The following is a 27869-nucleotide window of genomic DNA, read 5'->3' as shown; positions in this document are numbered from 1 at the left end:
CTGACGACAACTTTGTGTGGTAGTGTCAAGGGAAAAAATTGAAATTATTAAATTTTATTATATTTATAATTGATATATATTATTTAATTTGAAGTAAATTTGCAATTAATCTTTTAACAGTAATAATAATAATTTGATATTTAAATAATAGTATGAAATGTATTGTTTTTGTGTGTTTCTTCTGAGTGTAATAATATTATGGTTCTGTGGTTCTATGTGTAATGATTAGCCTCTGGACCTTGAGTTCAATTTCTCCCAAGACAAATTTTGACCGCAGACAAAGTGGCACTTCCGTCTCACAAAAATCAGACTGCTGCTATAAGGCCAAATTGAAATAACAACTCAATCAATGGAGATGGGCACTCCTATTATATATATATTAATAGTTCTCCTTGCAACTTGTTTTGACAATAACACGCTATTGCAATGATGAGCCCAAGTATCAAAGTTCACAACAAGTAGTATTGATATTGCAAGACCTACTAGTACTTGTAGGCAATTATTGTAATATACAACAAGAATGCACCAGTGGTTTGTTTTCAAGTGTCTGTAACTCTATTTCCTTTAGAAGAACAAAAATAACAGTAATTCTGTCAATACTAACTAGCCAAAGCAAAAATAACAATACGCATGTATAATTAGCCCTATTAGTTATGGCTTTTCTAGGTTTAATAGTTACGTGTGTCTGCGAGGCGTGTAGTGACGAGGCGTGTAATGACGACTCCTTCTGCTGGCAGGGGGCTGAACGCATTCTATTTTTTTAGGGCTTTGTAGTTTCCTGGCTTCCCGCCTCTTTGGGTAGATTGTATCTGCTGTATATTTCCTCCTCAATGGGTTGATCCTCTGCAGACTGTCTGCTGCAGGCTCCTATGGCTTATAATAGCCTCTCTCTGTGCCCTCTTTTGCTGCTTGGCTCGCTGCCAAGTTGTTGTCTCTGGCTCGCTGCCAGATCCTGTCTTTCTCTGGCTCGCTGCCAGTTGCGCTCTTTATGTGCCCTCTTTTTGCTACTTGGCTTGCTGCCAAGTTGCTGTCTCTGGCTCGCCGCCAGATGCGCTCTGCTTTGGCATGCTGCCAGCTCCTCCTTATATACTTATTCTCGGATTAGTGTCAAATGTCACTGGATTCTTATAACATTTTTGTAATGTCTATTTCTAGTGTCTCTGATGTCAGCCAGCGGTCCTTTCTGACATTTGATATCTGACGCCTTGACAGTTGACATCTTATGGGATTCCATAACGATGCTATACGCCCGTGAATTAAACTAATAATATGTACAAGGCTTGTCTTCCATGTCAGCCAGCATTCTTTTTCTGACATTTGATATCTGATGCTTTGACAGTTGACACCTCATGGGATTCCATGACGATGCGATACACTCGTGAATTAAACTAAGTCAATAATTTGTACAAGATTGACCATAATCTGAAAACCGTCAATAGCTGATTCATATAAAATAGATTTTGCTATAATATTCATTCTGAGACAGTTATAATAATCCATCTTACATAAGGCAAAAGGGATATTCATATTTCATGCTATTCTATATTCATTACATCAATTCTGTTTTTTAAAAACCTTTAAATTCATGCATAGTTATATTATGATTTTACAAAGTCATACTATCTATAATAAATGATGTTATAAGCTATATCTATAAAAGTGTTGTAAACATTCGGCTCGTTTATGACTGGTCGACCTTCGATGTATGTATGTCTTTGCTTGTGCTTGTCCCTCTAATTGATTAGCATATGGCAATACATCTTCTTTGTGTGTAGTGGTGACATCATATATAAACAAGCTTGTTAATATCTCTTCATCAGCTGTAATGGTTAGACGGCTACTATGCTTGGTACATGGGAGCATTGTAGTAGTAATACATCAATTATTATGCTGTTTGTAGCATTGGGGAGAGATCGCCGTCTCTCTTAGTTTTTCCAAGTTTCCTATGGTGGTGTTATCTGTCAGACAATTTACTTATAAATTGTTTTGACAAGTAACGCGCTGTTGTAGCAAGGCTACCAACACGGATGCTGTCCTATCTCTGCAGTCTGACACGCTGACCTGTCAGAGCTTCCGATGCTGATGCATTCCTAGCTTGACAGTTTATTACGCCTTTGTTGTAGCGTTACAATCTCCGTGAATCTAATCCTAGCATGATTGCTGCTTTCTGCGTCGTTCAAAATTTCAAACTTTCCAACCCTGACAGTAGGACCCCCAAAGATCTGGGTCAAGTCCTATAGGTTGAACTATCCACTCTTGACAATCATAGCAAACAAGGCCGCTCGCCTGTGCTCAGCCAACCATAGTTTAGATTGAAGTAGAAGCAGTGGTTATTAAATCATTGGTGTTAGTGCGGTGTTCAGGTGAGTAAATTCCTTAAATATCACACAACAATCTGCAAGATAATATAACATTACAATGTGTGGAGACAGGCCTGCCAATCCAAGAATGGGGTAATGCGTGAGATTTGGTTTTGGGGCAATTGATGTATCAATCATAGTATATATGAAATTGAGAAAATTGGGGCAAAAATCTCACGCATTTTCACCTTTTCTTTGGGGTGATTGCGAGAGTCTCACGCTCAATGCGTGAGAGTTGGCAGGTACGTGTGGAGAGTTCTTATCTTCGAAACAGACATGTAACATAAACGCTGAATCTACCTTGAATGAACTTAGCTTACTAAACACATGCTTTACGAAAGTTTTAGGATGTATTTTAGTAAACTTCAAACTTATAACTAAAATTTATTCGACTTTAGGATGGTAGATAACACCAATGATATACAGCCCCACAGGGGGGCTAAAGATTTTATAACGGCTAAAGATTTCATAAATTTGTTCGACTTTAGGATGGTAGATAACACCGATGATATACAGCCCCACAGGGGGGCTAAAGATTTTATAACGGGTAAAACCAGGTCCATTGAGATTGACCCATTATAACTACTGGCACTATTATGGTAGGTTTTGTAACTATATGGATTTGTGTTGCAGCTGTTTTTACTAGATGTAATCAAAATTCTTTCTAATCAAAAAAGTTATCGAAATTGCCTAAAAGTTTAATATGTTGTTAGCACCTAAGTATCCAGATGCGCAAGTCTGAAACCATCGGACCAACTGAAGAACATGTACTTACATGTACTTACATGCCTATGTACAACATGGCATATAAAGACACAAGATATCATGCACCTACAGATAATTGGTATGTTGGACATACCCAAATAGGGACTTGAATTAAAAAAGTTGTTTAGTTCTTTTTTCTTTTTGAAGGATTAACGGGGCAAGTTTGTGATAATCTTCGAACAGATTAGGCAATTTAGATGTATTTTACTGTTTGTATAATGTAAACTAGTATAATGTAATTGTTTTTGAAATGGATTGTTTTCATTGCACTATTTTGTGGACACTTCAACGGATCACTTTCTATTATGAGTTTATAAAGATCAAAGAATGTCAAAGTGGCGGACAAATAGAGGCGGCGCTCAACTAAAGGGTAGCGCTGTATTTTTCAACAGTTATATAGCTAGCCTTTTGTTTATAATGTCGTTCAAATAAAGGTGGCGTTCAAATAAAGGCGGCGTTCAAATAAAGGTGCCGTTCAAATAAAGGCGGCGTTCAAATAAAGGTAGCGATAAATAGAGGTCTTAGTGTATGTCAAGAATTGCATACGAAAGGATTTATGATCCTTTCAGGATAAATCATCTGGGGGCCCCACAGGGGGGCTGTATATCATTGATAACACTTATTGAGTCCGGTGAGAAAAGCAACGTTTAGTAGATAAAAACCTGTATGTGAAATTCAGTGTCAATTTATATACCAAGAACAATAAAATTTAACATGTATATACCTATAGATATTTATAATAATATACCAAAACAACTGTGAACAGTAATAAAGTTACTAAAAACTCATATACAAGGACTTGCAAACCACGTGGCGGTAAAGAGGCGCGGCATATAATTGCGAAATATCGGCTGTACTCGCTACAGAACTTCGTTTTCGCTACTTCCGGCCAACAGTCGCCATATTTGTGTAAGTGGCTATGACTTTGTATTCTACTATATTGCTTATTCAGGTTGGCACTTAGTGTTTCTGACATGTTTTATTGTGCTTGCAAACTAATTGAAGTTTTTATTGTTGAACATGACTTAAGATACTATTATTTTAAAATCATTTTCAAGATTGTAACGCTTTGAGTATCGGAATGTCCATTGAGAATTAGAAGCATCGATCATAAACCGTAGTTTTATACTCTATTCAACGATGTTTAAGGTGTACATGGTGTGCTTTTCTAAAGATTGTTCAAGATGTATTAACTAAGGTAGCATTAGAATTGGTAACCAGTCAACAAAGCAGTGGTGGGTTACTGGGATGCAAAAATAATTTTTACGCGTATTATTGGAGTCGACACATTTTGCTCACTGTTAGTGTTATAAGATTAACAAGTTATTATTATAATTAACATATGCAAGAAAAAGAGGCTGGTTTTCATAGATGTTTGGCTTTATAAATAAGCATGCAAATCAGTCTGAGTACTATATTATTCCTTTAAATTTGAAATTCTAATCTACGGCGTTTTCGTGATGGCTGCGATTAACTGTTAGTTTTTGAGCTTTTAAGAGCTTGTAATCACAGTTCCACATATTTGGCACTTACAACACAGCAGAGTAAGACGTGGTGAATATTCTGATACCAAATAACTGTAATGTGAATTTTGTTGCAAGTCAACCTTTAAGGTTATATGTAATTACCTGAAGTTTTAATCAGCAGGTTTCTGGTCTGTTGAATGAATAAAATGAGGCATTGTATTATTAAGAGAATTTTTGCCCTAACCTCGTTTTGATATGCAAAGCAAGTGCCGCAACAGATGTCATGTATTGAACTCGGCCAGCTAACGGCTCACTGGTTAGCCTACTTTATTGTGTACCTTTTGTAGATAGAACACGGAAGGTGTGACAGCCACTGTATTTCTAAATATTTAAATAGAGTGATTCTTAGACATTTTTACTTGGCAACAATTTAGTCCTGTCCTCATTTCTCCTTATTTTAGTCCAGTTTTCATTTCAATAAAAAAACTTGTTTTGCTTTGATAGTTTGGCAATTATTTTCAAGCTCATGCAGCTTTAAAGCCGGAATGTCACCCTAGGTTTTTTAGATGGCTGCATTCATGGATTAGCAAATACATGTACATTGGCTCGGAATTTGAGAATGACAAATAGTTTTAGGAGGGCTCAGCATGCTATGGTAGAACCTGACGCTGGGGTTGCGTCACTATAAAGTCAGGCTTATGTACAGGGTGCGGTTGGTAGAGACTCTAAACGTGAAAACACTAGGCGATATTTAGAGCAATATCGCGCTGCGTGGCGCTAATTCGCGCTAGAACTCGCTCAACGAGCTCATGCAGAGCAATAACGCTAGACTTTCTCTACACAACTATCGCTAGCAAGATGCATTTTGATTGGTTGGTTTTTACCAGAATGCAATTCTATAGCGGGTAATTATTTCTTATCGATGTTCACCAACGTACAGCAGCAACATTTTGCTGTCTTTTTACGATTGAAACATCACCAGAACAAACACTGAATTATTAATAAATTTAATAAAAGCACTCCAGTCCTGTCCAGTCCTACACTGCAACAAACAAAAATTACGAGAAATCCAAGTTGAAAACCAACATTTGGAGTAAATCGTTGCGCAGGTTGACCATCTTGAGAACGGTAAATATTTAATATATTAAAAATAAAAAACTACTACAAAATAAAATATATATGAAAATCGTAAAATATTGCAGTTAAAAATGCAATAATCGTTTTTTCTTATGTCTTCTTGTAGTGTGGGCCGTGTACAATCTGTGAAAGTGAGATAGGTTTAATAACAAAAGCGGAAGTTGTTTACGTTGTTGTCTAGACGGCGCCATATTGATTTACCTAAATTTATTAACAACTCCGGAGAAACTAATGATATGGAATTTTATTGGCAGTTTGTGAGCGTGCCGATTATATCGTTTGCTAGTGAATCGCTCAAGTGTGTTTAGGCACACGCCAGCGATATCTCCGCCCTCCTCATGACGCTCGCGATAAAATCGCCTAATGTGTTTAGACTTTTATAGGTAGTTTATAACCAATTGCTAGCATGTATTGGGGCTTAAAGATGTACTAACACAAAATTTCAGTTCTTTGTATCGGAAATTATAGGTATTATTGTATTATTTACAATTGTTTTTGTTGTTTGAGGTGGTCTTAATGGTAACACGTTTCAAGATTAAAATCGACAAAACCTAATCACAGTTAAACCACTCCGAAGAAGAAGATGTGCCCTGACTTGCCCAAAATGATGTACAAAGTCGCGAGGCTGCCTGTTTCTCATTCGTATTCACATCGGCTATTGTCATTATATTAAAGTTGAGTGCTACGTGGCTCTATCGGCATTTAATTTGTATTTGCGCATGATTGTTAGAATAAAATTTTTAATTCAGCTACATTTATATTTCGGTCTCAAATAAGGTAATTAAAATTTGTCCGATTGGTCTTTTATAAATGCTGTGTTAAAATACGAGTACCTTATTCCGATTCTTTCAGTCTACGGTAATTATCCCGTCGTGTAAACTTAGTTCAACAGGGTTTTTGTATCAGTGAAGTTCTTGGTTGCTACCCACACAGGAAATTAGTTACTCGATAAAAACTGGCAACTAGCATATATGGTGAAACCAGCAGTTTCTGTATGTGTCATCGGGATATTCCTCGTCCTCTTTGGTCCTAGGATATGTCGCTCTCTTTATGTTGTATATGGGTCTGTCCATAATCACAGTTGCAACATTTAGAGAGGTTTTTTGCATGTAGTTGCATATTAAGGGTCCTTTAAACTTATTAAACGCTATATTCTGATAGAGCTTGCAATTCTCTATGGAATGATATATTTGTTATGTGCACAACCCGTCTGGTTTCTTCAAACATTTCAAAAACGTGTGTCACTATGGCAACGTCAGAGAATTGCAATTTTAAAAGTTACTTTAGCTATTAAAAGTTACTTTAGCTATTTGAAAAACTGATTTATGATATACCACAATGGTCTTGTTTAGTTATTATGTTTAGAACACACCTAGCTACGTACAATAGAAACCATGTCGCATAGTGATCTATGTCAAGATGAAGGTAAATTACAAGCCTTAACAATTGTCACTGTTGCAACAGCTTCTTGTCACTGTTGCAACTCGTCTGAATTTTGAAGGGAATTATTGCTATTGATTATGTTGTAATGCATGGGGTTTATTGATATGATAAAATGCAATAAAATTATCAATTTAAACATAATTAACATGAAGTAAAGACTAACAAACAATTGTAATGCGCTAAAATCAAGCGTTTATATATATACATACATTTAGCAGTAATTAGGTTATCTAGAATTAAAGAAAACATGAAGTACAATGATATCTTTCGTTTTTTCGTGACGTCATTTTATCGTTGTTGACCATCTTTGCAACACGCTTGAGACCTATCTGAAAAACAGGATGCCACATTTTCATAGTTTGTGCATCATACATTCATCACTCTCTATGCCCATACATGGCAGTTTCCACACTGGCACCGTAACTACACAGGTGAAGAAACAACATGCTGTTTCAATAAAACAAATGTAATATAAGCATACTTATTTTACAAGGGGCCCACTTTGATGAAGGCTCACTCCTAGAAAACTAAATTTAATGATTCTTGGTTTTTATTCTAACGTGTATCTACTTCAAGCTTTCAATTCAGGAGTTAGATAGATCGAAAGTGAATAATTACGAAATGAACACATTGGATCAGTGTGTTCGTAAGCATAAGTAGGTCAAGCCAATAAGTTAAGCTTGGTTTCTGGTATTCAAATGTTAGCGTTGATCAATGCATTTTCCTCAAATTTCTGAAAGTGAGAAGTCAGCATGAATTCTAATAATGAATCTAATATATTAATTACAGCATCCGGAGAAAATGTTAACTAGTTACATGGTATATAGTTAAAGCTTTCAGTTAGTTAAAGGTAAAATCGAGTTTTTAGACCTCGTGAAGGCAACCAGAAATATTTGATTAATAGTTTCTCCATGAAGTCATACACATTTAGTTCTAGAAATTATCGTTATCAATATTGACCTCGCATCTCTAGACTTCTGGTTACATCCCTCTTACCTGTTCATGTCGATTTATTATGGTTAGGCGAAATGATGAAAAATTAAAAAAATTTGTTCTTTTTAATTTAGTAGATAAAAGGACTCAAACGCGATGATAGATATGCATACGTTCTCATATCTTTCTCAGCAGTATAACACCTGTCTGTTCTAACTATGAGCTGTCTGTCCCAATCTTTCACTACTTGATGCTCAGAAGTCTGAAGCATCTTCGCTGGAACTAGAGGCCATGTTATAATTTTGCAGTTCAATAGATCGTGCCGGTTTAGTGGTTGAAGGAGACCCGGATTGAAGCAGATCGTCATTCAGTAAATCTGTGAATTCTCTCATAATCAACGATGGTTTTGTAGTTTCTCTACTTGCGTTTCTCAAGTTTTGCCCTGAGCAGAGAATTTACTAAAACACCCCCATCCTGAGAGATCATCTTCGCTTACTTTAATGCCTAACTTATCAAAGTTTGACTACAGATAGTGAATTTTCTAACAGCAAGAATCTTTGAGATCACAGACAATTAGTTTGTTAGCAATTACATGTATTACGACCGAAATAAAAAAATTGTGCTGATGATTGGCTAAAGTAGAGATCGTATAATTATCTAATGTGGACTCTTTCCTCATACGTCGCTTTATTCATCATGAATTCACCGCCCGCTTCTAACTGAGTTTTTTTTAACTACGATCAAGTTTTGTTGACTTTAGTTTTGAAACATCTTGGCAGTCAGTTCACCTGAAACATCAAAGACAATTGCAAAGGATAGAACCTATACTTTCATAAAATCTTATGTTCCAAAGCTTGCTAAACTTATTTCTGGTACTCGAAATCGTACATAGATGAATGTTTCGGCTTGTGATAAACAACATACTGTTTTAACTGAAGTTAATCACCTGCGCGAGCACTAGATATGATTTTATTTTACATAAAGCATAGTGTTAAGGTATTCAGATATCATCACACGTTATATTCAAAAATGAAACACTTTCGATAATTATTAAAATCATTTTTCATTGCTAGGTTACCATCCACTGCCATAGCCGTGGCCTTGTGGATGCAGAGAAATAAAATGCGCAGAAAGAGGTGCTCTTATTCAAATGAGGAGATGGACACATATTCACCATACAGGAAGCGAAGCAGGAAATATCGAGCTGCTAGGTTTGTTAATTTTTCAGATGTCATTCATTCCTTTTAATACGAAATTGATGCACTTTGAAAATTCTTATATGTTCTGGTTGACATTCAATTTAGTTAAATGTTTGGTAGAGATGAGATTTTGTGTAAAAGCGATTGTCTCAAAACTTTATTGCGAACCATCCTCAAAGTGATATTTTTCAACCGCGCACTTGTTATCGTTACTAGTACCTTGGCAGTCTACTGCACCGCGCCTCCACTTACGAGCAAACCAATATACAATGTACATACTAATTTCATATTGACTAGACAATATTTCAGCCAAATTTTAATTCAACACACAAATTGAAATTTTGGATATGCCATTGTTTCTATTTTTTGCCGCTGTTTTTTTTTGAAAATCTCAAAGCCATCACAATGAAAACAGTGAAAGTTATCTTACAAAAGGCAAATCTTACAAAAAGATGAGTAGAAGCTCGGAGACTTGTAGTTTAAATATAAAATTTTAAAACCTCAAATATTAACATGTAAAAATATGTAAGTTGTGTTAATTTAAGTTAGGCATCGGACTAGCATCATGCGTTTATTAGCGCCTCTACCTTTGTATCATCTGTCTCTTGTCACCAGCTGTACATCTCAATTGCCCTTTCTTTAAAGTAAAGGAGGTGTAACAATAATATATTTGTTGTAGCTATTATGTAATGTATATGATGTCTTACCCGTAATTTAGTTAAAGCTGTGAAACAAATTAAACCAAACACAATATATCAGGTTCAACTGTAAAGAATCCATCGTGTAACGGTCTTGATAGCAGCTTTTGCCATTGAGCAATAGTAGCTAAGGTTGCAGTAGCTAGTGAGAAGTTGGCTACTCTTTGATATTCACAAGATTGTATAGCATTGTTAATCAAAGGGGAAAGCAACTCTTCAAGTTTGGTTTGAACTCCTTCAAGTGTTGTATTGGTTATTTAGTGATTATAAACAACATCTCAGGTGATTTTATCTGCATGTGATGACAGTAATTTAACTTGATATAGTTTTTTACAATAAAGTCTTGACGAATTCAAATCAGCTTAAAAAAATTTGTCTTCAGGCTATTTCCAGGTTCAATTTGTTGTTTTTTTACACTTTGCGATGTCTTCCCTATTCTGAAATTGCAGATGTCTATGATTGAAATTGATTGAAGGTTAACTGATTATTATGTCATCTAGTTCTCTTGTGCATACAGTTTAACAATTTTACTACTGCATTCATACTATCAATTTATCTTCGAGCACAGCTTAAATTAACAGGCATTAAACTTTTCTTGTTTGCAACTGTATAATGTTATTAACTAAAATGAAAATCTTACACCCAATCATACCTATCTGGTGCAAGATAGGTACTAGATTGGTATGATTTGGTGCCTGAACTGACTAACATGTCTAAACATAAAGCATCTCTTTAATCATTCCATGGGTTTGCTTTTGAAGCGTTTGGTTTAAGGAGTTTTTTCAATTTGTTTATTTAAATGTTTATAGAATATAAGCTGTTGAAAAACTACGTCTAGTTAATGCCATTTTTACATTTGCATATTATTGAACATTTTTGGTGTAATATTGTTATTTTAGGGCCTTGCAAGTTCTATGCGTGTATCCAAGGTCTTGTCAAAGAGAATGCATTGACCCCTAATCCTAGTACGTCGTTTACATCGTGTAGGCGCGCATGCTATCCGAATCGGTCGTGTAGACATTGTTTTGGAGCTCGTTGATTTTCTAAGCTCAAGATGATTAGAATATTATCGATTCAAAGCAGAAGTATCTGTTACTTACAAGTTGGTGGCTACTCAAGCTATAACTCCTAACTTCATAATTGTTTTTCTATTGCATATAAAAAGCCAGTTATGGCTGCAAACTGTAACAAACGTAGCAATGCGTGCAATGATCCTTAACGCAACCTTGCTAAATATAGTTATAAAATAAAAGTATGCCTTCAAATTTATAATGAAATAAAAGATTGGAGGGTTCAAAAATAGAGCGTCACCTCATTCAAATAGAGGTTTTACAGTAACTGCCTCATAGTCTATACTTTAGGATTTTAGGCTTTGTAGTTCCTGTTAATTGTAAACATGTCATTATGTTACATTAGCTCGGAATACAGAAGCTCTCGACATGATCGAAGCAGATCACGTAGTGGCTCCTACTCATCCCGACGAAAGCAAAGGAAAGATAGACGTTACTATCGTCAGAAGTACGAGTCTAAATATTCTAATTCTTCCAGAAGAAAATATAATCGCAGCGGCAGTAGTTACGATTACAAACGGAGAAGACGTGATAACGTGAGTATTTTACCACCCAAGCGTATATCTTTATTCTGATATTGTGTCTGAATAGCATCAGTGCTATGCTATGCTTTTCATTAGTAGCATACGATAGGTGGCAAATGGGTCATCGGTCATGACCTTTTGGCAGCTGTCATTGGTTTAACGTGTCAAGTCATCAATTCTGATTAGTAGGTCAAAACTGTATTTCATGAGGAGAATGTCTAACTAAAAGCCTTGAAGACACTAACAGATTGTCCAGTGATAATTCGAGTATTCGTTCAAAATTATCATTACTATAGTCGTCTTTGATGTCTTCTATATGGCAGAGATTATGTTTTCTCTATTTTAACACAGAAAGCACCTTGGTTTGCTTCATTTTAATTCCACATGTCCTGCTCATTTGTTTCTTATTTCCTGTTTGACATAAACACTGATTTTAACTTTGGCTTAGTGGAAAATTTTTTATTGCAATAACTGTTTATACGTATTGTTTATTGCTCATCACTGGTCAAATAAACTTCGCAGCGTAGCTTCTATGTAATATCTGACTAATTAACCCCGATAAAATAATCATAATATGTATTAATACGTGCGGCAAATGATTCACATCTAACCCTCTGATCAGTTCAGATAAATTACTAAATGTTTAAAACATTTGTGTCCAGACCATATCTATTGCTGTTGTTGTGTTATTTTAGCTATCACCACATGTATTCTCATTTCACTTTTGTTGGTCTGATTGGATTTGTCTTTCCTTGCTATCGTTACTAGCTAGGTCACTGCCTGCACTGGAATAGTTGCTCTTACTGTTGTTGGTAACTTGATAGGGTTAACTTCTTTATGGCTGCTTCAGTGATACTATTGGCTGTTTAAGTAGTTTTAGTTGAGGGGTCAGAGGTTGTGGCAATTAGGCTGTTCGGCTGCCTTCCAATTGAGGAATGTCAGTGCGCGTATGCGTGTGGCTATGTGTTCTTTCACTCTAGTTACTAGCGCGCTCTCATTCGTAGTCTTCTCCTAAGTTGTACAATGAGCCGTGCCTTTCGGTACAGTGCTCCTTCGCCTCTGGAACCTTCCATTTTAGTAATTACTTTAACTTGTTCACTATGGGACTTAGTCGTGTCTGCTGCTACCTGTTGTAAAGCGCGTTTTTTCGCTGTGTATAATGAGGATAGAAAACAATAGAGGAGTTGAGATGTATCCTTCCGCTAGACCGTTGTATGCATCTCAGACTTACTATGCCAGCAAACCTCGTTCCTACTCTGGTAATAATAGCCTCTCATCATCTTTCTCACGTCATGCTAATTTTACTCGCCAACCTTGGGTAAGTCTTCGCTGACTCAGATATCTTGGTTGTCTTTACTTGATTTAATGCGCTGTAGTTAGCACGTGTGAAGTGTGATTGAAAGATGATTATCTGCTCGGTCCTTGTGTCTGCATTCGGTTCAGGTAGTTGTCTCATCTCTTCACTTCATTGTTGTATTGTATAAACATTAGCTTTCTTAATTTGTCTGTATGTGATCATATTGATATCTCTGGCCTTTTTACCTAATTTTCACATGTCCTGCTCTGGCACACAACAAACGATTAAATGCTGAATGAAAACCTTACCTGAACGAAACTTTCAACTGGCTGACCCCCTCTTGCCACGACTTTGCTCGACGGCCTCTCCGCTGACTCCATGGCGGACATTGGGAATGAAATGAATTGATTGTCGATGACGATGGGTGTGGATGGATTTTGGCGAATATTGTGCCCGATCGGATACAGAGTAAAGATAGTGATGGAGGGAAAAGGGTGACGACTCCAATCAAGGATGACAGTGAAGGACATCTCATTTACAAAGCGGGCGACATCATCAATGGAAGATGTACTATCTCAGTAATATTACCTGTAGTTGGCTTGCCTGGCCTCATTCAGCCCCAACTATCCCCTCAAATCACTTTTAAGGCCATCATGAGGCCATTAGCTGCAGTCTGTTGGCATAGGTTTCATTGCTTCAAATTTGTCATGATTTCGTTTAAAAGCCATTGAGCATCCTTTTTGCTGAAAACTGGCTCCTATGAATAGTCGTGATTAGTCCTAGTTTTTGTTTTAGCTTGAATTATTCTTTATGCCTTGTATTTAGCTAGCCGATTTTGTTCCGTTTAGATGGTCTAAATGATCTGGCTGAAGCAGCTTAAATGCATGTCTGATGATTTACATCTTATCATTCATTTCTACTCTTCCTTTTAGATGAGATTCAATCAACTCTAGGAGAAGGAACATTTGGTAAAGTTGTGCAAGTACAAGACAACCAAAGGTAGGCAGTACTAATTGGAAAACTGTAAGTCGTGGTTCCTTCTCACTAGTTTATTGCATAAGTGATTCATATGGCCTCCACTGCTTCGTGTAACAAACAGTAATTGTTTTCAGTTTGTCGATATGCCAAATGGTTAGCTTTACATTGGCACTAATCTCGTATAAGGTCTGAGGGGAAGTGTGTTACTGTTTTGCCATTTTATGACTGTTTTTTCTCAGGCTTGGCTCTCGATCTTGTTCAAGTCTCACAAGGCGCAGGAGACGGTGAGAGTTGGTTGTGAACCACATTGTCATACCTACTATTCCACCAGTGCATGGCCTTTGTGCGCTGCCTCCTATCTTTTTAGCCACACTTTGCCTTTCATATTGTACCAGTTACTGTAAAACCTGCATTGTAATGCCACCTTTGTTTGAACACCACTTTTATTTGAACGCCACTTCTATTTGACTGTCACTATTTGACATTCTTGATCTTTGGGAACCCATAATAGCAAGTGATCAGTGGAAAAGTGTCCACAAAACCGTACTAATAACGACTTGGTGACATCATTAACAATTGATTCGTTCGTTGTTTCTGTTCGTATTGAAGTATGTTTTCCAACTTCAAGTCTTTGCGGTTTTTTCGTTAAAACTCTGAATGCAAAACCAAAGAAATAATAACTGTATCAGGCTATGAGTGGTTTTTGTTTAACAGTCTTGTTACTTCGTTTACGATGGAATCTGTGCCACTACGTATTTTGAAGCTAAAAATTTAAGGCTATTTTGGTTACACGTGGTTTGTCTTTATTTGTGTGAGATTTGCATACATATATATGTATTCAAAAGTGCATCGCGTACAAGTTGTGCTCTGCTAAAGCATTGTTCGGACGCATATATCGACTAGCTCAGCTGTACAGAAGATGGGTGCAGGTCAGAAGACACTGTGGAAGGTGTTAAACAGCCAGAAGGATATGGAATGGTTTTAAACAAAAACAACAATCAGAACGCAACTAACTGAGCAAACGATGCTAATATTTTCGTTTTAAAAATGTGAATTTTTGTTTAAAATGTGAGTTTTGGTTCCTGAAGGGATTATAAAAATGGTTTGTTTATATCACTTGTTTTTGAATATATATTTCTTGCATTTGATAGATTATTATTATTGTATAACTTATAAATTTGCAGATTTATAGCTTATTATTTGATAGCATCGTCGCGATAATATGAACTCGGCTTACAATGGATCGACACTTGACTTTCTATTGCGCATAAAAAAACCAGTTTTGGCTGCAAATTGTAGCAAACATATCAATGAGTGCAATGAGCTTCAATGCAATCTTATTAAATATGGTTAAAAATGAAAGTATGCCCTCGAATTTAAAATGAAATAAAAAAATTTGCAAGCTCCAACAAATTGCAATGCGGGCTATAAGATCATCGTAGGCTAATTGCAAGCCATAGATATTAACTGGCAGAGATATGTATCAGCTTCTTTGTGCATATTTATTTAGAGATCTATGACAAGTTGGAGGTGAGTTAGCAAATTTCTTGCATACAAAATGGATTAGTTCGCACCACCCGAAGGAGAGTGCAAAATATAGGGGACATTCGAATGCCCATGAAAGGGTTAAATTTGTCTTCTCAATATTCTGACGAGCTATTTAAAAATTACAACGCCACTCTTTATTTAAAAGCCACCTCTAATAAAGCGCCACTTTAAGAGAAGAGTTGAACGAGTGCCATGGCGTTCAAATAAAGGTTTTACAGTATACCCGAGAACTGGCCTTGCACTGTAGTCATGTGTCTTATTCGTGTCTGCTTCGTTCTCTCATTGCTATCACTACCACCCTCCTTGTTCTTATTATGGTATTCTCAAAGCTGATCAAATGTACTAGCATTGTTGCTGCTGTCACCTCTTTCTCTCATCTTGGCAGCTTAGGTCTCTGTGTGTTTTCAAGTTGACCTATACAGACACACCTTTACATACCAAGTTAATCCATTTTGGGATCTTCACATAACAAAATCATCATACGCTGGAACAAATATTCTTATAAATTGTAATCACACACCCTAACAACATGATAACTTACTAAATGCTGCAGCTGATTAACTATATAGCATTAAGACAATTGCAATATGTAAAACTCTGGGTAAAAAAACTACAATAATGATCATAAGAAAATATTTTTGTTGAGTTTTTACCTTAGAGAAATGCAAGCGAAAGTGCAGGCTTGATGATAGATTATAGGCATAGGTTTCGAGGTCTTGATGGTGATAGAGGGTTGCGCTAATATAGACTATGTCAACGTTAAATTAAATAAGCTATACGTACTTTCTTTTTTTGGTTTCAATTTTTATTAGCTCTTTCACTTACAAAACTGATATTTTAACAAACTTTGATGTTATATGTTGGAAATTTTTTCAGATGTGGATTGGAATTTTTTTTAGAATTGTACATTTTTTCTGAGTTGGTCATAAGTAAAGGTTTAACTTTATTGGAATGTGTAATCTGATCAAGGCAGTAACTATTTTATGACAACATACATGCACCGGTACACCAGCATTACTTGGAAAACATTTGACTTCTGGTAGACGGAGAAGAGAATCTGTGCATAAATACTCAGCATTAGTGCCTGTTATTCACTCATCTCCCTCTCGGACCTGCCTCTAGCACCAACATTGGGCGCTAAAACAAGTAATATTAGGCTACTTGCTGCAATAGAATAAAAGCTGTTAGAGCGATTAGCACACACTGTTAAAGAGTTAATTGCAGTCATCATTATTCCTAAGGTGCTGCCAAATGACCTATTCTGTTTCCTCCAGTCGATATGTTACGCGCTGCTTCGTAATCTTCCAACAGCTAGTCCGAGCTTGCCTGTTGTATTTGACAGAGACGGGAGTTGTGTTGCCTTGAAGGTTATCAAAAATGTAGACAAATATAGAGAAGCGGCCATGCTGGAAATAAATGTATTGGAGAAGCTTGGGCGTCAAGACCCGGAAGGGAAATAGTAAGTAATGATCTAATCAATCGTATTCTCTTTATAGACAAGTAATGTTTTTTAACAATGGTTTGTAGCATTAAATGTATGCTAAGCTGCCTCGTCTGTTCCTGTTACAGTTTATGTGTGAAGATGCTGGACTGGTTCAATTACTATGGTCACATGTGTATCACTTTTGAGATGCTCGGGCTCAGCGTCTTTGATTTTATGGTATGTAGCCATTGCGCATTAGATATGCAGTCTTGCCTGGTGTGCTCTATGATTTGTGGTCTAACTTATGGTATCCCTTGCCCTAATGCTTTACGGCAGCGGGAGGTCTGCCTGGGCTAAGGAAGTCAAGCTACTTCCCCGAGTATGTAATATAACAGCCACTAGACACAGTTGGTTATTGTTAAAACTGCGACGCTTGTTTTCTTGTCTTTTGCTGTGAGTGCACTGCTTGACCCTTCTCGTTTGCTGATTGCGCCTTTTATTACTTACTGTGATACTGAGCTGAGGGAACTGAGCAAAATCGTGTGGCTTTCCTATTTGTTAAGGAATAAGTGATTAAAACGGGACATAGCTATGATAGGATTTGCAGTATACTCTTCTCACCATTTGACAATTAGTTATATTTTTTACTTGTCCACCACGACTGTATTGTCATGAATGCAAAATGCCACATATCTTGTCAATAGAACCCTTCATTGAAGCTTTAATTTTCATTTGAATAGAGTTTTTAATCTAATTGGTTGGCCCAAGTGTATATATTTATCCAAAATAACTTGGTACGTAAATGGTGTTATTTTAATGCTATGTTATGAAAGCAAATAGGTTATGTAGTTACTTGCTTTAACTCACATTAAATGTGTCATGCATTTAAGAAGGAATCACTTTTATGACATCAAAATTGGTATATAATAAATCACAGGTTTTAAAAAAGTTTCAAAGAATAAAAATTTCATTGAAGCAAGCCAATGTAAAATATTAAAAACCATGCGCTGCTTGTATAACAGAATGCAGAGAGCACTAGTTTAGGGTAATCCAGGTTATACGTTTAGACAAATCCTACATGGCTTACGTGGTTATGAACTTGATCCAGTAGAGGAGATGTGACACCTCTAGTGCTGGCAATCTGTATTGCTGGTAATTGTAGTAGAGGAGATGTGACACCTCTAGTGCTGGCAATCTGTATTGCTGGTAATTGTTTCGTTGAAATTGCTTGCAGAAAGACAACCATTACTTCCCGTATCCGATGTACCAAGTGAGTCACATCGGGAGACAGCTGGTCTATTCTGTGGAATGTAAGTGCTCTCATGTAACTTCATTTCATGCATCATTTCCAGCATATCTCCTTGTTCTATGGCTTCGTACAATCTAGTCTTCAGTGCTTGCAGCTTTTAGTTTTTGTTTTAACAAAACAATTTGCAAACATCTGCTAACGATATTGTTGAAATGCAAGTTTTCTGTCAAGCGCAAACAATGCTATCGGCCTCTTAACCATAGCAAATGAAATCCATCATAAAATAGAAAAGGGTATTGAAGAGGCAAAATATGTTAAAAGGTTAATGTAGCTCTATGTAATACAATAACAATGCTCGTAAAAGTTTCTTGTTTAGTAGATTGTCACTTGAGAATATGCCAATGTTGTTGAAAGTTGCGCGCATAGCTTCAAAAGTGTAAAAAGCTTCCAGAAGCTTTGAAATTACAAGCCATCTGAACTCAAGTATTCTTACTCTGACAATTCTGAGCAGTTTCAAAATTGGGATATTCACCAACTTTGAGAATACTCTGTTTACACCTTGATGATACAATCATTTGTTCTTGAAAAAATAAATAAATACATTAGAATTTAGGTTTCAATCTAGTCCCCCCCCCTACGAGTTATATACAGTGCATTTATCTTATAGTATATAGTTGCTATAAGTTGGACTTATGTTGTTTTAGTCTAATTGTAAATACGTATATTTATTTGGAACTGCAATTGAAAGAAATAAGATGGCTTGTCACTTGTGGTGGTCTGATTGGCTATATATAGCGAGGATGTCATCTTAAATTTGGTTTGTTTGCTTCAGTATCGGTCAACTTGTACCATTCTAGATGAGCAAGCGCTCCCATAGGCAGTAGGGTGATTTACGCTGCCAGTGTACTCTCGGTATACTTGCAAATGAGGTTATAAAATCAGCAAGCTCGTTACTGACTCACCATTCCGCTTTTAGAAGGACAAATGCTGTTTGTACGCTTGCCGATACATTTCCATGTGTGTGTGCAGCCTGTGTAGGTGAGATGATGAAAGCAACTAGTGTTATGTATTGCCCTTACTCTTGCCTATTGCAGCTGCTAATTAATTAATACCTTCAACTGCCTGTTAGCTGGCAGAGCTTAGCTTCACTATTCTCTCCATTCTCACTCATTTCTTTCCGTGAATGCCTTGGGGACTTCATCCGTGCCACTCACGGAGAGACACTAGGGGTCACGCCTAACATTGCGATTTTACTGCGCAGTTTGGGATGTTACTCGGTTGCACTGTATATTTAGACTCGCCCCGCGTATCAAGGCAATCCTTGCACGGCTCGGCGCTGGATTAAGATTAAGGCAGGATGGACAGCTTTTGCTAATACAATTAATTTGAGATTATACAGGCCGTTGATGTGATAATTTAAGATGCAATATCCGGGTCGTATCTATTTTCAGTTAAGGAATCAGTGTCTGAAGATTAGGAGGTGTATTGTGGCATGCGGGACAAGAAATACAATCTAGTAGCGTGTGAGAGCATAGCTCTTCTATCCATCATCATTATATCGTAGCTAGTTCCTTGATATTTCCTACCTAGAGAGCTGGCTTACATATGAAGTAATGATGTTACTTCTTATTGCTCTCCTAATGAGGCCTCATTATATAATGCTACTGTTGCCTACACTGTTGCCTTGTTATTATGTAATTCTATGCGTGTTTTGAGACAACCTTGCGCGTATGTTGGTTGAGAAAAATAATAAGATTTTTGTGCTTTTTTTTCATATTATTATTTTCATGAGAGGTCTGCTGACCACAATGAATCTTGTTAACTTTAAATTTGCATTTACCGTTAGGCTCTTTTTTAATTTGAGTTTATAGAGCCCCTAATCATATTTAAGTAGGTCCATTATTGTTTCTAAAAAGCAGTACTGAGCTGTTATGAAGTATTTTCATATTCCGGTTATAAGTTTTGTAACCATATCATAAGCGATAGCCTTAGGTACATGGACGTATAGAGGGTTTGTCGGGCATTCCTATAGCAGAATAGGTTGCCTGTTAGTCGAGTTATTTTTGTTTAGCGCAGCTGGTTTTTCCTCAATATTGCCTAGCTGTTCAACAGGCATTTTTCTTAACATATCTTGATTTTTTATGTTCAGAATTTTCTTGTAAAGCAATAGCACGGTCATGCATACATAATGACCAAATGAGTTGATGCCATTGCATGCAGGTGTCTGCTTGACTAAAACTGTCCTGTCACCTTCAGCATACCTTTTTTTGTAGTTCTACACCAGAACCGTCTTACCCACACAGATCTTAAGCCAGAGAATATTCTATTCATAGACTCTGACTATGATGTGACATTTAACGAACGAAAGGTAAAGGTCATTTTTTTTATAATTTGCGGTGTCTATTTCAGCCTATTTCTGTTACATTCCTCTGTGTATCTGTTCTTATTCACTGCATACGTTTTCACTTTTTGATGATTTTGTTTCGTAATTCCAGAGAAAGGAACAGAGAATTATAAAAAATAGTCAAACAAAGCTTATAGACTTTGGTTCTGCCACCTTTGATAATGAACACCACAGCACAATTGTCTCCACGAGGCACTACAGAGCGCCAGAGGTTATTTTAGGTATGACTTCATTACAACCTTTTAGTTGGCTCGTGTTCACCATAAAAGAGCCACATACCCACAACTTCTAGTTAGAAGATGGTTATCAATTTTTTCCACACATATTTAAACAGCTAAGAATGTCACTGGGATGTAGTTGAAGAAACTCATGAGCAACAGAACTGAGCATAAGTACACAGTCGATATGATATCCTTTAAACCTATTACTGTTACATACTTTGTCACATCGTTGGCTACACTGAGTTTCGGAGCTTTTGATTCTAAGGCTCGATGAAGCATCATTCTGTTGAGGCAAATAGCAAGCTACTTGCTGTTTGAAGTTACTTGAAATTCATGTGGTATTTTATCGTATTTATGAATGCCTTAGTTTTAGTTTACCATCATGTCAGATAATGTGTTAACAGTTTAGGTGAAAAAGTATTCCACTATGCGAGTAATTTATTAAAAAACAGTAGTAACACCAGGGTCTCACTTTTAATAATAAATCCAGAATGCAATTTCAAAATCATTATTAACCAATTAGACACTACCTGAGCACAGCTGTGTTTTGATTGCTGTTGCTATATCGAGAGAAGGGGTGTGATAATAGTTAGCTTTCTCTGTTCATATTAATAGTTGATAAAAATGCAAAAAATTGACTTGATAAAGTTCTCAGGTGTTAGCTCTATGCAAGGATACAAGATTAGAACTGCGGCTTGCCTTAATGACAAGATGATGGTTAACTTACCCATTTTACTGCTGTTCTCATTCAACAGCAAGATATGAATATTTCTGCTCTCTGCCACAGTTTAAGAAAATTAATTTGATCGATAGTTTTTGTTGCAGTTATGTTGCGTGTGTGGTATACTTGTGTAATTGTTTTCAGGAATTCTTTCATTGGCATACATTTATTGAGAATATGTACTGTCTTTAATGTATCAGGATGTCTCAAAGTAGTGAGTGGAGGCTAAACTAAATATACTCATTGTTCATATTTAAACGTGTTCATCGAGTGCTTCAAAGCTTTATCAAATTTCATAAAGACTGAGAAAGTGAAGATTCAATGAAATTCAGCTCTTTTTTACATTCAAGATGGTTTTATGTGTCTGCTGTAGAACTTGGTTGGTCACAGCCCTGTGATGTCTGGAGTATCGGCTGCATTCTGTTTGAGCTCTACACGGGTTATACTCTATTCCAGGTAGCTAGCTAGTTGTCTACGGTTTTATAAATAACACACTGTCAAGTCATTTTGTAGTGCTTGTTTTGCTATAAAGCTTTTATGAGACACTCTTATTTGTGCTTTAACATGTTTGCATATCACATCTCATATAGCTTTGATTGAAGTTCCTTCTAATTAGGACATCTTACATTTAAGATGTTTTCCTACAATATGTTCATTAGTTAGTGTGTGCCTTCAAAACCCTGAATTATTTTGCTATTGTAGGAGAGTCCAATGCTATTTTGAGTTGGTCACATGTTCGTCCATCAAACGTTAATTTACTTTTATTGAAAACAATATTTCAACACTGACCATAGCTGTGTTGACTTCTCTCAATGCTACTATTGTTGAAATATTGTGAATACTTGTTTTTAACACTTGTCTTTTTAGCTACATTTCTGAAGCAAATTCACTGTTGATCTTTTGTAACAGAAGTTAATGCAACTGAGTCAATAATTGTTAATCTTAAACAAACGTGGAACTGTTATGTAAAATAGGGTCAGGTATAAACTGACAATAAATTTATAAGTAGCAGTGGATAGTAGCTTCGCGTATTTATTGATGTTTTTAGGCAATGAACACTAATATTAGAGTGCATTTGTTTGACACCAGCTATATTATCACCTATTTATCTCCAGGTGCCTCTTACAATATTGTAGACACATGACAACTTGGAACACTTAGCAATGATGGAAAGGATATTAGGTTCTCTTCCACACCGAATGACTAGGAAATCAAGGTGGGTTTGGTTTTATCTCTAATTTCTGTCATTTCTCTTATGGTTTTTAGCTCAGCACATGGATTTTGCACTACATTCATTAGTCCTTTTTAGAGTATAATCTCACGGAACTACATGACATCTTGTAATCCTGTTTAGGATAACTAGAAATATCATATATCGATAACAAATATGCATAATGCAAGTACTAATCAACCGCAAGAGTTTTAAACTAATTGTGACCAATTTTTCTCTAGGAGTTTAGTTGGTTACAAGCTAGGATGTAGGATGAGGCGACCTCATTACTTGACTAGGTTAAACTTCACAGCTGATGTAATGCACATTTGTTTCTTTCATTCTTTCATCGCTTCCTTTCGGTTTATCATGTGCTTACATCGCCATAATATATGTACTATTTCTCATTTACTTCTCGTAATTACACGTCTTCAGGGCATTTGTATATGTAAAAGTGAGGTTGTGCTGATTTGAATAGGTGTACTAAATGTTAAGCATTGTACCAAATGAGTCTGTCTGGTCGTAGAGAAGTTGCAAATCGAATGGCGCACAAATATAGAGAGCATATACTGTGGCTATACCAGCATTTCCGTTTCTAACTGCAATAACTTGCCATTAGCGGTGTCGGAGAACATGCGGAGTTGTATAGGATTTGTATGCCCTATTGCAGGACAGACTATTTTTACCATGGTCGTCTTGATTGGGATCCTAACACCACAGCGGGTCGGTATGTCAGGGAGATGTGTAAACCACTTGAGGTGAGAATTAGGAATGATTTTTTTATTACATTTGAATTAGATTTATAGCATTAGGCGAGGGTATAATTACCTAAATACTCCTGCAGGTTGGTGGTACTCGCTTCCTTAAGATCTATATTAATCCCAAGCAGAGGCTCAAGTCATGGGCGTGTTGTGTTTCTTGTTAAACGCTAGTGTTGCCATAAGCTGTCATATTGATGAATGGGGGAGTTCCGCTACCCTGGCACTTGTCATACAGGATATTGCATGACGGTTGAGGAGACCAATTAATCAACCTACACAGCCCTCCCATGTCTAGAGTATATGGTGCTTTCTTGGTCTCACCTGTTACAAGATAAAGCAATGTCTTTTGAAATCATCCCGTTCATCCTGTTTGGCATATCCAGACTCGAGACTGTACTTAGAATATGCAAAACAAGTCATTTTTCATTCTTCTGCCTCGGATTTTCTCTCATTTTGTTTGTTTTTTATTCTTTTGCAAGTGCCATACAGATTGCCCCATATTTCTGTATTTCATAATTTTTTGCCCCAATAATTTGTATTTATTTTCGTATTTATACCCGGGTATACAAGTAAGCTGGCAATGAGTATTGTTTCATTGCCTTTCATAGCTTAAGGCTGGTTCACATTATATTGTCGTATCTTGGCGTTGATGCCACAATACTTTGGTGATCATCGATGATAATGATATTCACACTATCACAAATCTATCCCGTTTGCATCAGGAAATACTCCGTGACTCTTCTCAACTTTTTGCGAAAAACACTTTGTTTTTGCGTGATGGAATTAGATACTAGTCTAGCAACGACTATCATAAACGGATATGAATAAATCACGCTACCAGCGAATTACCATCGCTGAAATGGTTCACATTTGGAAGGCGGTCGTTGATGCTCGGCGAAATAGCGGGAAAGTTTGACAGTTGCAAACTTTTCCGACGTGTCCGCGTTGCTTCGTTGATGCCATCGGTTCGCGGTTCACATAATCGACGATGAACGCCGAAAGGAAAACGCTGACAAATGGCGCTATAGCGTGAACCAGCCTTTACTGAGACTTCACTGCTCCGCTATAGTTTTATGAGCTATGTTACTCAAGATCTAATTGGTCAATTTCTTGAAGCTATAATTAAAGAGCGCTTGATGCAACAGGAGTCGTGTTGCTCAACTTTGAAACATTGAGCATCAGTGTATGCTTATGGTGTGTCTTAACATTGTTTTTAGTTGTTCGTCTAGTGAAAAATTCATACCTATGGTTAGTAATTTGACCTTTAGCGGCATGCTTAGATTAATAATAGAGCCGTGCAAGTTTATGCAGACCTAAACATTGCAGGAAGCTTATCAAAAAGTTGACCCTAAGAAATTTCATTTGATAATTATGATCAGTAATGTTCAAAGGGTTTAAACATAAGCGCATTTATACGCGTTATTGTGTTGCAATTGCCACTTCAGACATTCATATCAATTCAGCATAATTTTGATTTAAAATTGCTGAATTCCAACAAAATGTTGAAAACCGCAAAGCCTATTTGTGGATGAGATAAACTAATTGTAAATTCATACCAAGACTCAATCGAAATCGGTTAAGAATCTAAATACTGTGTAATAATGTAATTACTTCAACTAGCAATTGATTTAGTTTTCATCGCATCGCTTATCTTGATGTTCAGAATCTAGGTTATCTGTAATCTTCTTAGGCCGAAGGTGTTTTTCAAAAGACTTGACAATAAAAAGCTGGAATTGCAGTGTTTTGATAAACCATGGTAAGGCTTATGCAGTCATATTTATTTGTCACAGAGATATATGAAGAAGGATGATGAGGAGACGAGGCAGCTATTTGATTTAATTAGTCGAATGCTCGAGTACGATCCTGTGGAAAGAATAACCTTAAACGAGGCCCTGCAACATCCATATTTCACCATGTCTGATGACTTGATGGAGGAGCGTCAGTCTGATTCGTCACGCGAGCACCGAAACAGTAAGAGTAGATGACAGCACTGACTCGCTTGGCGGTGTTTTTGATTGTGACCATTGGCTGATGAGATCCATTGAGTGCAAATAATGGCTGCTTGCATGGTGGAATCAGTGTTGCTGCAGGCTAAGCATGTGACAGCAATAGCTTAATATGTTTCACTGAAAGCAATGTTTGTCGTCTGAGGTCATGAACATTGTGCAATTAACATTGGAGTTCTTCCTGACCAGAGCTGCCGACATTTTGCTACCTGTTGTATTATTTCACACAGTTTGTTCATAATCTTTTTCTACTGTTTTTAGTTGCTATCTTTGCAATATTGTTAGAGATCTCATAATTCTATATATCTGTATCTGTGTACATTTCAATGTTGAGATTCGATCCCATAAATAAAAAACCAAAGATATCAGCTAATCTGCTTGTATGTAATATGGCAAGTGAGCATTTATTGAGTCTGCTACCTCTCCACTGAGCCCTCTACTAATGGGTTTTTGTGTGTCTCTGAGTTTGCCTAGGTTGTTATTGGGTTGCCAATGCATGCAGGTATGTTTAATCCTGTTTTCCATTTCGCTTTGCATTTTGATATTTTCTTGTTCGTGAGTGTGTTTCCAAGCATATTGCTGAGAGAATAAGTCATAGAAGACTTGATAGCTAAATATTAGGGAAGCATATGGATTGTAGCTATCCTGCACTGCAATGTCTTCAAAAGATGTTTCAGATGTGCTGTTTTGATTTTTAGGTAGAAGAACCAAGAGGATAGCCTCTGATTTGCAAGATGCTTTTCCACAGATTAGTCTTGAGACCATCATTGATGTGGTAGAATCTGAGGTAACGAGTGAGTCCTCTGCACGAAAGCTGTTAGAGATGGAAACACAGCGGAGTCGCGCTGTCGCAGAGCAGTATGCCGAGAATCTCAAGCGGCATGATAGCATAAAGTCTGAAACTCGGAGGAGGCATATGGAGCAATCTCTCAAAAATTCTACTACAGATTTGACCAAAGGCTCCACTCCAAATGATCACACAAGTGCAATTACGTTTGGTGTGAACGATGATAAAACTGAAACTGATGTTTTGCCGTTGAAACAAATTTTGTCACCTGAGCCCTCGTCAATTCCAGCTAAATCTGGGCCTGCCTCAATTCCTTCTGCATATTCTGATCTTGCTAGCCCAGCAGTGGACATGTTATTGAGAGGTTTTGGTGGTCGAGAGAAGCATGTGCCGGAGAAGACTATGGAACGCGTCACACCATCGGTTTCAGTAGAAAGTAATATGACACATAGCACAGTTTCGCATGTTTCTTCCCCAGATCTGGCACACAAAAAAGAGGCTCGTCGTAAAGCCCGAGCAGAGCGACGCAAACGTCAGCAATTAGAACGAGAAGCTGCTGCACGACTTAAAGACGCACAGCAAGTTACCACTAATCGCATTCGACAGCGACGAACATCAGATACACGAAAAGATGATAGGACAGTCACTACCAAGCCTACAAACAAAGAGTCTCTTACCACTCCACAGTCTACCCTCACCAAACCTGGTGTCATGGACTCAGAATCCGGGTCACAAGACACCCCATCTATTACCACTGATGTAAAGCAGCCTATTGGTCGACAAGGTGCATCATCAGGTTATGACACAGGGACAGAGTGGCATCAGGACAATGTTACAACGGAAGGCACAAATGATATCCAATATGAAAGTGGTTCATCTAACAGCGTTCAAGTGACAAAGGAATGTCAAGGAGTCAAGTATGTATGCAAACCGAAGTATGAATCCCCGAGCTCACGCTTGGCTCTTAAGAGCAAGCCAAGCAAGTATGAGTCAAAAAAGAACAAGCGCTACAGCAATCGACGCAAAACACTCAACTATGATCATTTTACCTCTGAGCCAGATCGATCATCACTGTAAAACAGATCTACAAAACATTTCATTGTCAGAAATTTCCTTTGTATTTTTTATTGCTCTTTCGAGCAAATCTTCATTTTATTGAATTGCTATAACAAATCAGTTTTCGTTCAAGTTTGAATTTTGCTTTGTCTTTAAATATTTCGCTTAATTATTGCCTCACATGATAAGTTAATGCATTGCAATATATATTCTCATTATTACTAGCAACGCATGCACATTCTATGAGATAATTATATGCCTTAATGGGCCACTAATCGAAGTGATGCCAGAGATTTTTCTAATGAGTGGTACCAGCTTGCATGGATGGTGTTTGTTTACACAGTTCTAAGAGATTATCTCCATCCTGCTCAGAGTAAGCCCTCATCTCTCGGAAGCTTTGAACATATAAAAACCTTGATGGTACCAAGGTGTGCGTATCAGATAATCGATGTTGATTTCTACTGATACATCTTTTTCAACAAGGGAAGTTGTATGGTAATTGCCTTTGAGAGGGTATCAGTGTGTGCGCATCATTTATATCCATGTCTGAGAATTAGCTAAATGTCGACAACCTAGCGAAGCGTATCTCCCCTCCTTTTTATGAAGGATTGAG

General features: G+C 37.0%; 1 protein-coding gene across 1 annotated transcript; it reads left to right on the top strand.

The window, feature by feature from the left end:
- The first annotated feature begins 4013 nt into the window (after positions 1–4013).
- Positions 4014–27499, top strand: LOC137391762 (dual specificity protein kinase CLK2-like). Its single transcript, XM_068078295.1, has 16 exons — positions 4014–4034; positions 9178–9315; positions 11418–11607; positions 13360–13459; positions 13825–13891; positions 14110–14154; positions 16761–16877; positions 16988–17078; positions 18076–18151; positions 20364–20458; positions 20586–20715; positions 21810–21892; positions 22573–22652; positions 23317–23404; positions 25198–25378; positions 26112–27499. The coding sequence occupies exons 2-16, from the start codon at positions 9212–9214 to the stop codon at positions 27275–27277; spliced, it is 2613 nt and encodes an 870-aa protein (XP_067934396.1). The 5' UTR covers positions 4014–4034; positions 9178–9211; the 3' UTR covers positions 27278–27499.
- Positions 27500–27869: the final 370 nt, after the last annotated feature.

The sequence above is a fragment of the Watersipora subatra genome, chromosome 3 (genome assembly GCF_963576615.1).
Source record: "Watersipora subatra chromosome 3, tzWatSuba1.1, whole genome shotgun sequence".
NCBI lineage: Eukaryota > Metazoa > Bryozoa > Gymnolaemata > Cheilostomatida > Watersiporidae > Watersipora > Watersipora subatra.
This window is presented reverse-complemented; position numbering and strand designations above follow the sequence as displayed.